The sequence below is a fragment of the Pundamilia nyererei genome, unplaced genomic scaffold, assembly GCF_000239375.1.
Source record: "Pundamilia nyererei isolate P.nyererei 1_Seehausen unplaced genomic scaffold, PunNye1.0 scaffold00033, whole genome shotgun sequence".
NCBI lineage: Eukaryota > Metazoa > Chordata > Actinopteri > Cichliformes > Cichlidae > Pundamilia > Pundamilia nyererei.
This window is the reverse complement of record NW_005187434.1, coordinates 3,317,540-3,328,977: the sequence shown is the minus strand read 5'-3', so window position 1 is coordinate 3,328,977 and position 11,438 is coordinate 3,317,540. Positions and strand designations below refer to the sequence as shown.

Below are 11,438 nucleotides of genomic sequence, written 5' to 3'. Positions count from 1 at the left end.
GACTGGTTCTGTCTCATGAGTGATCAGAGCAAAAACTTGTTTATTGAGAGCAGTGGCAGGAATGGGAGGTTGCAGTGGAATGAATGGGACAGCTAGTTGTTTGGCTACTTCTATGTGCATTAAGTTTACTTGGCACTGAAATCTATAAGACTGTGAAGGGAATGAGTGACCTGATTAAAACAAAGCAAGACTGGTAGTGTTAGATGGGGCTTAGACTTAGTGAAGGAGCCACCCATCCATATCACTGAAATTACTTGCAGGTGGGATCTAGTATCACAACAGAATGGCAAAAAAAAGCTCAAGTGGCAGAGATGTGGCAGGAGGAAAAAATGGAGCAGACCCTTTGGAAGCGGAAGCAAAAGTAACGTATTACACATTACTTTAAAAAAAATGTAATTAAAGTAGTTAGACTGCTCGTTACAAGACTTTCTCATTACTCCGTGAAAGGTCACATAAATGTCTCATAATGACATAGTCAGTTTACAGCTTAAACCCGAGGCTCCAGTCCCACACACCAACACAAACCCCTACCCTAACGAGGACAGACATAACATCTGTCTTTTAGGCTTATGTTTCATCAAAAAGGTAACAACAGAAAGAAAAGGTAAAAAACAGCCCAAAGAGAGTGGTCCAATTTTAGAAACATGAACTGATAAAAACAGAGACTTCAAGCTGGACTGCTCATCACTGCTTTTGTTACCTGTTGAAGATCAGGCTCTGGCTGCTGGGCTGGGGTCAGCATGCACTCAGCATTAATATCAATCTGGCTTCTTGGCTGTCTTTGTGTTTGCATGCTGTCTGTGCAGATGCATGCAAAGAGCCGAAGTTTTGTAAGCAATATGATGTGATTGTTTATGTCCTTAATGCAGTTTCCACTTTACCATCATGGTTTCATCCTTTTGAGCAAAAAAACATAAAATTAATGTCCATAGCTCCACTGATCACAACCTGTATTGCTGTACCACTCCCCCATGGCCCTCCTCCTGCACAGAAACTGAAACCAAATCAAAAAAATGATTTGTTTCTTTCTTTTCTTTCTTTCCGCCATGTGCACAGATAAGTGAAGAAACTTGTAACACAAGTAACAACATATTTATATAATTCTTGAATTTGGTACAGTGACTTGTTACATTACGTTCTTCATACTGTTACATAGAATATAGTCATGTTCCCATACCCAACCTTTTCATCATCATCAAGTAACATAGAATATAAAACATAGATCCTAGACTGTTAAGGTGCCTTGGTTTAATCAGAGCACAGATAATAGGTTTATTATATTAATGTGAAATAAGAATAATCCGGTAAACTACAGCTTATGGGCAGCATATTCTAGTGTATTGAAAGACAGAGTAAAAGTGGCTTTAGGGAAAACTGGGAGATCGGATACCTGTAACTGTAACTGTGAGTCTCTAACAAAGAAAGTACTTTAAAAAAAAAAAAATCACCGAGCACATTTGTAATTAATATACCAACACAAAAAGCAGCCAAACTAAATGTGCAGAGGGGCTTTATTTGTTACAATCACAGGGAAAATGAGACAAGTAAACTCAATACAGTAACATAGCTAAATGGCAATATGAGTGAAATGCTAGTGGGGAAAATGTCAGAATAAAATAAATAAATGAATAGATAAGCTGTAGAGGTGATTTTTATAGAGCATAAATAGAGAGAAACCATACTCTACACCGATTTTCAACTTTAATTCAAAGGGTTTAACAAACATTTTACATTAACTGTTTAAGAATTACAACCATCTAACCTCATCGAGAATAGTCTTGAGAAGGTAAGTGTTTCATTCTCAGTGTCTACAATCAAGGCAGACCTTCGTGAATACGAATACAAAGGATTTACAAGAAGATGCATACCTCTGGTTACACTCAAGAACAAGAGGGGCAGACTTTACCAGAAGACATTTAAAAAAAACTTGCACAGTTCTGGAAAAAATAAGTTATTTTAAAAATGACCCAAGATTAACTTGTACCAGAATGATGGGGAAAGAAAAATATGGAAGTGGAAAGGTTAGGAAAAGCATTATTATGCCATGGACATGGCTGCCAATTGCACCGAGTAACTAGTGTTTATTGATTGAAGTAGACTGCTTATAAAAGTAGTATTATGAAGTGTACTGAAGTACTCTGAAGGGTACAGGGCTATACTTGCTGCTGGGTACAACTAAATGCTTAAAAACTGATCAGACAACACACACATAATGAGCCAAAGGAAACTGCAAAAGAGTTTCTCAAGACAAAGAAATGGGATATACTTCACTGAGCAAGTCAGTCACTTGATCCGGACCCAGTAGAGCATGCTTTTCAGTTGTTAAATATAAAACTGAAGTCAAAAAGAACCACAAACAAGTAGCAACTGGCAGCTTCAGTAAAGACCTGGCAGAACATCTCAAAGGAGGAAACACAGCATTTTGGGTGTATCCATGAGTTCTAGGATTCGGGCAGTCATTGATTGCAAATGATTTTCATCCAAGTATTAAAACAAATCTTGGTTTGTCGATTTACTTTTGCACATCTAAAAATGGGGGACTAAATATATGTACATATGAAAATGGTTTTAATTCCTTAACAGTTAATGTAATACTTTTGTTAAACGTCTGGAATCAAAGCTGAAAATCTGCATCTTGATTGTTTAATTTAAAATTCATCATGGTGGTGTACAGAGGTAAAATTAAAAATAAAAATAGCATCTTTATCCAACAATCTTTGGACCTAACTTTGGATTACTATAGTATAATGTAGAATAACGTGGCATGTTTTATAGTGTCATATCATATTATATTGCAATATACCATATGATATAGTGATATTGTTCTCTCCCAAACTTCTTTAGTTCACCTTATTATTTGTTTAAAATGTATTTATTTAGTTGATTTTGTGGAATTAGGGCATTTTTTTTATTAAGTTCTCATAACTGTTTAAAAGACAATTAAATAAATAATAGAATCTGTTTTTTATCTTTTAGATTCAATCATTATAATCTCGGCTTTGATCCTGTTAAGTGTAATTGTGATTTTTGCCATCAAGCAGCCATAAAATGTAGTATAGTATAGTCTTGTACTGTGGTAGCACATTGTAATATAAAATGTAACAATATAGTAGACAAAGAATCCTCAGTATATAAAATGATAAAGTAATAAACTGTTTCGGGAAATAATAAGATACATGATTGGAACAGTCAAGAAACTGAGTAAAGTAGATAATGTTGATATTATAAAATGCAACTTAACCCTGTTTTAATGTTCATCCTCTCTACTTATATTCTACATCCACATCATCTAATATTTTTCTTATTTGTTATTACATGTTAGTACATGTTATATTTATAAATTACATCCCATTACACTATTTCACTTTATTGTACTACCCCGCTACATTCGCCTCTGCTTGTTCTTCCACCTTCCATTGCTTTCTGTTTTAGTGCGGACTCCAAAGTCTCCTATTTGTCTGCACTGAGATTTAAAAAGATCATATTTAGTGAAATCCAGCTTGCCTTCTCCTACGTGCATTTTGAATGAGGCTAGTAGTGATATTTGCGTATAACAGAAGCACCTCCTCCCTCCCATTGGACAATGTGTACGTGAGGGCGTGGCAAGGAAAGATGAGAGTTGCAAATCCATGCCCTTACTGGGAAGACATGGAGCGCTATGGACACAGTCTACACGAATCTGATAGGAATCTCAACTAAAGGCATCACTATTTCTCCAGTTTGGAAACAAACGATTTGAGAGACCGAGAGCAAAGAAAGGGTGGCCCGACTGAGGATGGAGTGTGCATTTGAAGCACAGAATCTGATCTCCATTTCTTTGAGGAAAATCCAAAGCTCCAGGACGCAGAGAGGAGGCATCAAGCTCCACAAGAACTTACTGGTAACGTACGTACTGAGAAACGCCAGGCAGTTCTACATGAGCAAAAACTTGTCGCAGATGCAGAGGACGAATCCGTACGAGGATGTAACCGTAGTCCGAGAAAGGCAAGAATACCTCGAATGGACGGGGAGCTTCACGGAGTTGGCTGATGACTTCTACTGCAACTTTACTGGGGTTGAGTCGGACACTTGGCACTGCGGAGCGCACCAGCCCAACGGTCAGCCTGCAGAGGTGGCGCACCAAGGCGCATCTGCCTGCGCAATAGATTCACCGAGTGACTCTGACCTCATGGTTTCGGACGCCTGTTGGAGCTGTGCGGACAAATCCTCCTGGGAGTTATCTATCCCGAACACGCAAGCCAACCAAAAGACTGTCCTGGACTTGGACACCCATGTGGTGACTACTGTCACGAACGGATACTTCCACACAGACTGTTGCGCGCAGCCCAAACAGCCGCAGGGCGCGCAGTGCTACACAAAAAAGCGAAAGATTGACATAAGTTATCATATCGTTGATCCAGAGTTTTATTTGCCAGACTTTGCGCCAGTGCCGTGTAAAAGAATGAGGAGTGATGATGATTCACATTCAGACTCTGACCAGTTGGACAGCACAAACATCTCCAACCTGATCTCGGTGCTGGGCTCAGGTGGGCTATCTGAGTTTGTGAGTTGGCAGCAAACGGACCTTGAGCAAATATTCGCCAGTCAAACAATTTGTTTAAAACACACGCTGTTAACAGGCAGCGGCTGGACCAGAGCAATCGAAGCATTTTGATATGTATGACTGTGTGTTTTTAATTTCTTTGTATCGTTTTATTTTGCTGCTTTTAAATAAATCATGACACGACTGCAGTTCTCTCTTGGACTTTTTATACAAAAACAGTGCTGAAATTATACAGAATGGTCATATGCATTTCCATTACTTTTTGCACATTGACATTTCCTGTGCTAGTGCGAATAATTTCTACACAGCATGACTAAACTGTAACCTTTATTTAAATATTATTTTGTGGTGGTGATTTTTTTTAAATTATTTTTTTCTGCGGGAAAACCGGAGTCACTGGTTTGTATTTCCTGGAGAAATAAGTGAATGCTGTTTTCTCCTTGGAAAGATGTTGGACGACTACCACCATGTGGCCAGAGAAGATCTGTGCAGCTTTGTGCAACAGTTCAACGAGAATTCTTATTCTTATTATGTAAATATATATTTATATCAGGGCCTGCTTTGATTAATCAATAAAACAAACAGTCTAAAAACACAAATGCATTGACTTCAAATTACTTGGAAAGAGGGCGCAGCGGTCAACTTAGAAATACAGACAGATTTTGTGTTTTTGTTCTTCTTCTTATTATTATTATTACAGTTATTATTATTAGTAGTAGTAAATGTGCCATCATTTCACTGAACTTGGAGGTTTTAATATGCAATTTCTGAACACAATAACCAGAAGTAGTAAAAGACAAATGCTTATTAGCAGCTCTTGTGGAACATTTGAATCCATTTTTCCTAAAATGAATAAAACAATGAGCTGAGGAAGCTTTCATGCGGGTAGAGGTTTAGTGTAATTATTTGTTTTGAAACAGCAGTCTCACGTGTGCCAAACTCCACCTAGAAAAACACGACTTTTCAAGGAGAGAGAGCGCTTGTTTTGTTTGCTGTATCCGACGGGGGGCGGACAGCTGAGCGCAGAGTGCTTGTCCTTGAGACATGACTGCCCGAGGGTTTCCCCATCTATATTCCCGGGACAGTCCAAGTTTTTAGCGCGTCCGTCTGACAAGATGCTGGGTGTTTTTGTCAGAGCCGCGGTGAGTCCTCCTTTTTCCCCCTTTGCGTGTGTTTTAAGTGCGTGTTAAAAAAGCGCAGTAACGTTACGTTTGCTTTTGCGACATCAGGTCAAGTGAGTGAGTGAAGAGGGAGGGGCGCTGTGCAGAATAGCAACAATGTGGCAACAGTAGGTTAAAATGTAACTTAGGTTCACCCAACGTGTGCATTTAAATTGTGCGTTAAGGAATATAACGGAGTATTTTTCTTTTTTTCGGGGAGGGGGTTAGCTAACATTTTGTATAGCGTTAGCTTAGCGTAGCATAGAGTAACTTAGCGTTAGCTTAGTTCGTGACATGGGAAACAGCAATGTGACTCGGAGTCATCCCCCAGTATTATCCACATTCTTGCATCTTTTCTGTCGTGGCGTGCAATAAATACACAAAATATTTAGCAATAACTTTATGTTGATATCGCTAACCGGAAGTTAATTGTTGTGTTCCAGCTTGACATAAATATCCCTACATTTTTTCTAACCGTTACGTATTTAATTCAACCTTATTTGGAGTAATATTAAATCAAATGGGATATCATATGAATGTATCTTCTTATTTTTTGTCAATAAATCGTATAACGACTTTATATTGATGTGTTTTTGTTGTAGCTCCCATCCGAAGGTTCAACTGTGTCAACCTATTTATAAGCTGGCAGAGACTAACACCAGTTAGTCCGAATAGTATAGCTGCTTCTGTCGGTTGTTTTGGTGTCCGTTTTCATGCACCAAATCATCATCTCACTGTAAAGCACGAGCCTGTCTAAGTTATTTACCGTTGTTCGCAACGCCCGAAGCTAGTTCTTGCTTAAACCAGTTTGCAGCGACTCATTAATGTCTGCAGTCTTAGATTGCATGCACTAAACAACATGTTGACACTTGAGGTTAAAGAGATTCAATTAATCTGCAGGGTTAACGAGCCCCAGTGAGATTGTCAATAAGATTACATTTCAGTATTCACACTCATGTATGAATGTACTGGGCTATTTATATATTTAACTGTCTGTTGGGCTTCAAATAGCAATGACACCTTCAACTTTCTAGACTTTCTAAATCCATTTGTAATACTCCAATTTAATGTGTAATAGCAGAAAAAACAGAAGAGTTTTTAACTTAACAAGATATTATCTTATAGATGCGGCCAGGTATGGTGAAGCCATGTCACCTAGTCAGACCCGTAACGCAGATCCTTGCAAGGCCCCTGACACACCAAGAGGGTCTGCCTAAGCTACCTGTGCCACCCTTGAATCAAACGTGTGAGCGCTACCTCGCAGCTTTGGAACCCCTCGTCAGTGATGAAGAGATGGATCACACCAGGAAGGTGGTACAGGAGTTCCTTAAGGGTGGTGTAGGAGAAAGGCTTCAAAAGGGACTGGAAAGGCGGGCACGCAAGACGGACAACTGGGTAGATAAATGGATTTATTTAACTTTATGTGTCAGCGTAGACATGATGAGTGTAAAAGCAGTCTTTTGACAGAAGAATCTGTCTTTTGTAATTACATACACTAAATACATGTTTAATTTGGCTGTTTAAGAAATTAAAGTAATTCTTTTTTCGCCCTGGTCTGACTACAGCTGTGTTTGTGTAGTTAACAGAATGGTGGATGCAGTCGGCCTACCTGGATTGCCGTATGCCGGTGGCAGTTTATACCAGCCCTGGAGTAGTCCTGCCCCAGATGCACTTTCATGATCGTCAAGGTCAAATGAGGTGAGAAACCAGCATGCCCTTACAGTATCCAAACTGCTTATCTTAATAATCACAGGCCCACAAACACTAAAAAAAACCCCAGCACTTGTAATGCGTTCAGTAAATTTTCGGGGCTCCAGCAGTACCAGTTATAAAGTTTAATTGTCTGAATATAAGTGCAGCCATTAAGCTGTTTTAAAAAGTGATTTAATTTGTGTTGAAGTTACAGTACAAGCTCATTTTAAGCTGACCTTTGCACAGTCTTCCCTCCACATGCTGGCTATTTAAAGCCCCAGGGCTTCTCATACCATTGCTCAGCTGTTTTTGAATGCTGTGACCCATGGGATATGCAGTGAACATAGGGGCACCATGGAGATGTAATGCAAAAATAACAATGAAGATGATAAGAATATATGTGCCAAACATATGAGACTGTGGTAAACAAGCCAGTGCTTGTTTTTGTTTTGTTTTTACTTTTAGCTTCTAAAATTCTAAAAATTTAACTGCGTTCCTCTCCATTCCTCTCCATAGTTCATGACTGATTTTGTTCCATCTGTGAACACTATATATGAGCGCTAGCTTTTGGAGCATTGATGCAAAACAAAGCATACACTGACCATTATGTGTAGTAATCTATAATCTGACTTGTTATTTATTTATTTTTATTTTTTGCAGGTTTGCTGCCAAATTAATTGCAGGAGTTTTGGACTTTAAAAAAATGATTGACACGTGAGTTTGTCTGAAATCAATACAAACATTGTACTGCTGTAGCAATAAGCTCATTATCACCATGGCCTGCAGCTGTTTTTTGTTTGGGTTTTTTTTTTTTTTTTTTCCAAACTGCAAATGAATAATATTAGTTACTGTGTTGTAGTCAGACTCTGCCTGTAGAGTATTTGAGTGGGAAGCCTCTTTGTATGGACCAGTATTACCAGATCCTGTCTTCTTGTCGTATTCCTGGACCAAAGAGAGATATCGTTGTAAATCACGCCAGTGGAAAAACACCTCCGACTCACATCACTGTGGTCCACAACTTTCAGGTACTCTAGATGGCACTGCTGTTCTTTCTTCATTTATAAAGATCCTGATTTTTTTTTTATAGTCATTATGAAGAAAAGGAGTAATAAACTAAATCTGTTACTGAATCAACCCGGCTTCTCTTCTAGTTTTTTGTCCTAGATGTGTACAACAGTGATGGCACTCCACTAACAGTGGATCAGATGTATATGCAGCTGGAGAAGATCTGGAACTCCTCTTTGCAGACTAACAAAGAACCGATTGGCATCCTCACATCACAGCACCGCAACACTTGGGGAAAAGCCTATAATAACCTGATTAAGGGTGAGGACAAGCCACAGTATCAGCCAGATGTATTCTATAGATAGAAAGCATTTTTTGTTAGAATCTTGTGATTCACAAGTTCCATTTCCCCCTTTTTTTTTTCTTCTCAGATAGGACGAATAAAGACTCAGTTCGTGCCATCCAGAAAAGTATTTTTACAGTTTGTTTGGATGCTCCAATGCTGCGGGTGTCTGATGACTTGTATCTGAGCCGCGTAGCTGCCCAGATTCTGCATGGAGGAGGTGCTCGTTGGAACAGTGGCAACCGCTGGTTTGATAAGACGCTACAGGTCAGTTTAAAAGAGCGCAATGACTCACAGATCCAAAGTAATAAACAGGATTCTGGCAATGGTTGAGAATTTGAATGTACCTGCAAATCGTCCTCAGTTCATTGTTGGTGAAGACGGTGCATGTGGACTGGTGTATGAACATGCACCTGCTGAGGGTCCACCCATTGTGTTTCTCATCGATTACGTTGTTAAATACATGTAAGTTTATTTCAGATTTTAGACTAGTGTTTCTTCGTGTTTATGATGAGCTCACACTGACTTGGCGGGTCACGTTTTTCTCAACAGGCAGAGGACTCAATTCCGTCGCGCTCCCATGATTCCCCTGCCCATGCCCCAGAAGCTGCGTTTTAACATTACACCTGAGGTCAAGAGAGATATTGAGAAGGCCAAACAAAATATGAACATGTATGTCATGCTGTGCAGTCAGAATGTAGTTTTCTTGTTGCTGTTGTCATTTGGGCTTTGATGTCAGACATTTTCTTTGACTCCCTCTTTTCTCATTTTTGTCAGAATGGTACACGACTTGGATGTGAAAGTGCTTGTGTTTTCTCACTTTGGAAAAAATGTGCCAAAGAAGCATAAGCTCAGTCCAGATGCCTTTGTGCAAATGGCTCTTCAGCTGGCGTACTTCAGGTGAGAAGTCCGCTCTCTTGAAAGGGGGGGAAAGGTCCCGTGGGATGCAGACACTGAGTGCACCGCATGATATACTTTTTTTTTTTTTTTTTTCTCTCAATCCAGGATCTATAATATTTGCTGCTCTACCTATGAGAGTGCTTCCTTAAGAATGTTCAAATATGGGCGAACAGATGCAATCCGGTCAACTACTGCAGACTCACTTGAATTTGTCCAGGCAATGCAAGATCCAGCTAAACAGGTACTAGTAAAAATGATGGGCTCTCACAAGCGATGTAACATTTTAAATGTGATCGTAAAAACTGAGCAGTAAATGTTCGAACAGAGCGCAGAGAAGCTGGCACTGCTGCAGAAGGCCATTCAGACGCATAAAGAAAACACGTACAACGTGAGTGCTGAAATCCCCAAAACAACCACTTTTTAACTACTTGATAAATATCACTTTAACATGCTCACCATTGCTTTTTCAGGCAATTCATGGGCAGGCCATTGACAGACACCTCCTTGGGCTCAAGAGGCAGAGCATAGAAGACCTGACCTCTATACCTGAGATATTTATGGACACCTCTTATGCTGTGGCTAATCATTTTAATCTCTCCACCAGCCAGGTATATTTGCATCTAAGAAAAGCCCCAGTCTGTTACTGCTGAGCAAAGGATAATGTGTTGTAATATTTGTTTACTTGCATGTTTGCCCTCATCCCTCCCGTCTCGATGTCCAGGTTGGCTCCAAGACAGACTGTGTGATGTGCTTTGGTCCAATGGTGCCAGATGGCTATGGAGTGTGTTACAATCCCATGGATGAGCACATCAACATCGCCATCACAGCCTTTAACAGCTGCGAGGAGACAAATGCTGCCAACTTTGCCCAGGCTGTAGAGGAAGCACTGTTGGACATGAGAGCTCTCTTGGAAGACACAGCTACAGCCAAGCAGTGATTCCACACAGGAACCTGGCACGGTGTTTTTGTGCCCCCGCTGGGCTGTGGCTGTAGCTGAACCTGGAACAATGCCACACTGACACAGACCTGCAATGGACTGAGTGTGTTGGAGCTATGGGGAAACCAGTTTTTAAAGGAATTATGGGAAATTTACCGTGTGACTATCAGTATTGAGATAGAGCTATATATAGGTGTGTGTGTGAACTTTAGATGAGCATTATTTACTAACTGTAATAGTATAAGTACGCCCTCCATTTTTATACTTCAGCAGTTCTGTGTGCTATCTTCCAAATGACTTTGTCCTTGCTTAAGTTAAAGATTTTGAGTGCTTTGGTTTGTTTATTGTTTATTTAAGGTCAAAATAATTTGCATATAGTTATAACAGTTAATGAAAAAGGATCTTACTGAAAGATCCTTTTTCATTTCACTTTCACTTGAAGATATAATATGCAGTTATGAACCACAAGAACTGTATGGTGGTAAGTAAATCTGCAGGGAAACAGCCTTCTTGTAATTTCTTATTTTCCTTTTTCAGGGGTGTTGCCTTTGTACAAAGGGTGTGTAGTCTCTGACCAACAACTGAGAGTGTGAGTGCAGGACTCTGTAAAAATACAGAACGAGGGGCATTACTGTCACTGTCTGTCTTCTCCGCTGTCCGTGTCATGAAAAGTCGCAGAGGTCCTTCTGTTCGGGGGGTCTGAGCGGAGCCAGAGGCAATAGCAGCCATCATGGAGCATGCGCTTCAGGTGTATTCCCACAAAACCCAGCAATGCAGCACCTCCCTTCACAGTTGTGATTTAGAATGAAAAGTGCTGCGAAACAATCACGTTATCACAAATAACATTTCATTTCACAG

The 11,438-nt window shown here is 39.8% G+C and overlaps 2 protein-coding genes across 3 annotated transcripts; both read left to right on the top strand.

The window, feature by feature from the left end:
* The first annotated feature begins 3,531 nt into the window (after positions 1-3,531).
* Positions 3,532-4,886, top strand: LOC102215911 (immediate early response gene 5-like protein). Its single transcript, XM_005729547.1, has one exon. It carries the CDS (start codon positions 3,776-3,778, stop codon positions 4,652-4,654), a length of 879 nt encoding a protein of 292 aa, XP_005729604.1. The 5' UTR covers positions 3,532-3,775; the 3' UTR covers positions 4,655-4,886.
* Positions 4,887-5,505: 619 nt separating this feature from the next.
* Positions 5,506-11,086, top strand: LOC102215149 (carnitine O-acetyltransferase). Of its 2 annotated transcripts, none has more exons than XM_005729544.2 (14): positions 5,506-5,685; positions 6,829-7,098; positions 7,283-7,401; positions 8,056-8,109; positions 8,255-8,420; positions 8,547-8,721; positions 8,832-9,010; positions 9,108-9,208; positions 9,296-9,415; positions 9,521-9,643; positions 9,749-9,884; positions 9,969-10,031; positions 10,114-10,251; positions 10,365-11,086. In XM_005729544.2, the coding sequence occupies exons 1-14, from the start codon at positions 5,659-5,661 to the stop codon at positions 10,578-10,580; spliced, it is 1,887 nt and encodes a 628-aa protein (XP_005729601.1). In that variant the 5' UTR covers positions 5,506-5,658; the 3' UTR covers positions 10,581-11,086. The 2 variants fall into 2 exon arrangements, with proteins under 2 accessions (XP_005729601.1, XP_005729602.1); XM_005729545.1 differs by lacking the exon at positions 5,506-5,685 and adding an exon at positions 5,728-5,831.
* Positions 11,087-11,438: the final 352 nt, after the last annotated feature.

What these genes read in the sequence shown, in the direction of transcription:
- LOC102215149 (XM_005729544.2), top strand. Translation starts at nt 5,659, where the DNA reads ATGCTGGGTGTTTTTGTCAGAGCCGCG. An exon ending in GGTTTGATAAGACGCTACAG is followed by an intron (nt 9,011 to 9,107) that starts GTCAGTTTAAAA and finishes AATCGTCCTCAG; the next exon opens with TTCATTGTTGGTGAAGACGG. An exon ending in ATAAAGAAAACACGTACAAC is followed by an intron (nt 10,032 to 10,113) that starts GTGAGTGCTGAA and finishes TTGCTTTTTCAG; the next exon opens with GCAATTCATGGGCAGGCCAT.
- LOC102215911 (XM_005729547.1), top strand. Translation starts at nt 3,776, where the DNA reads ATGGAGTGTGCATTTGAAGCACAGAATCTGATCTCCATTTCTTTGAGG.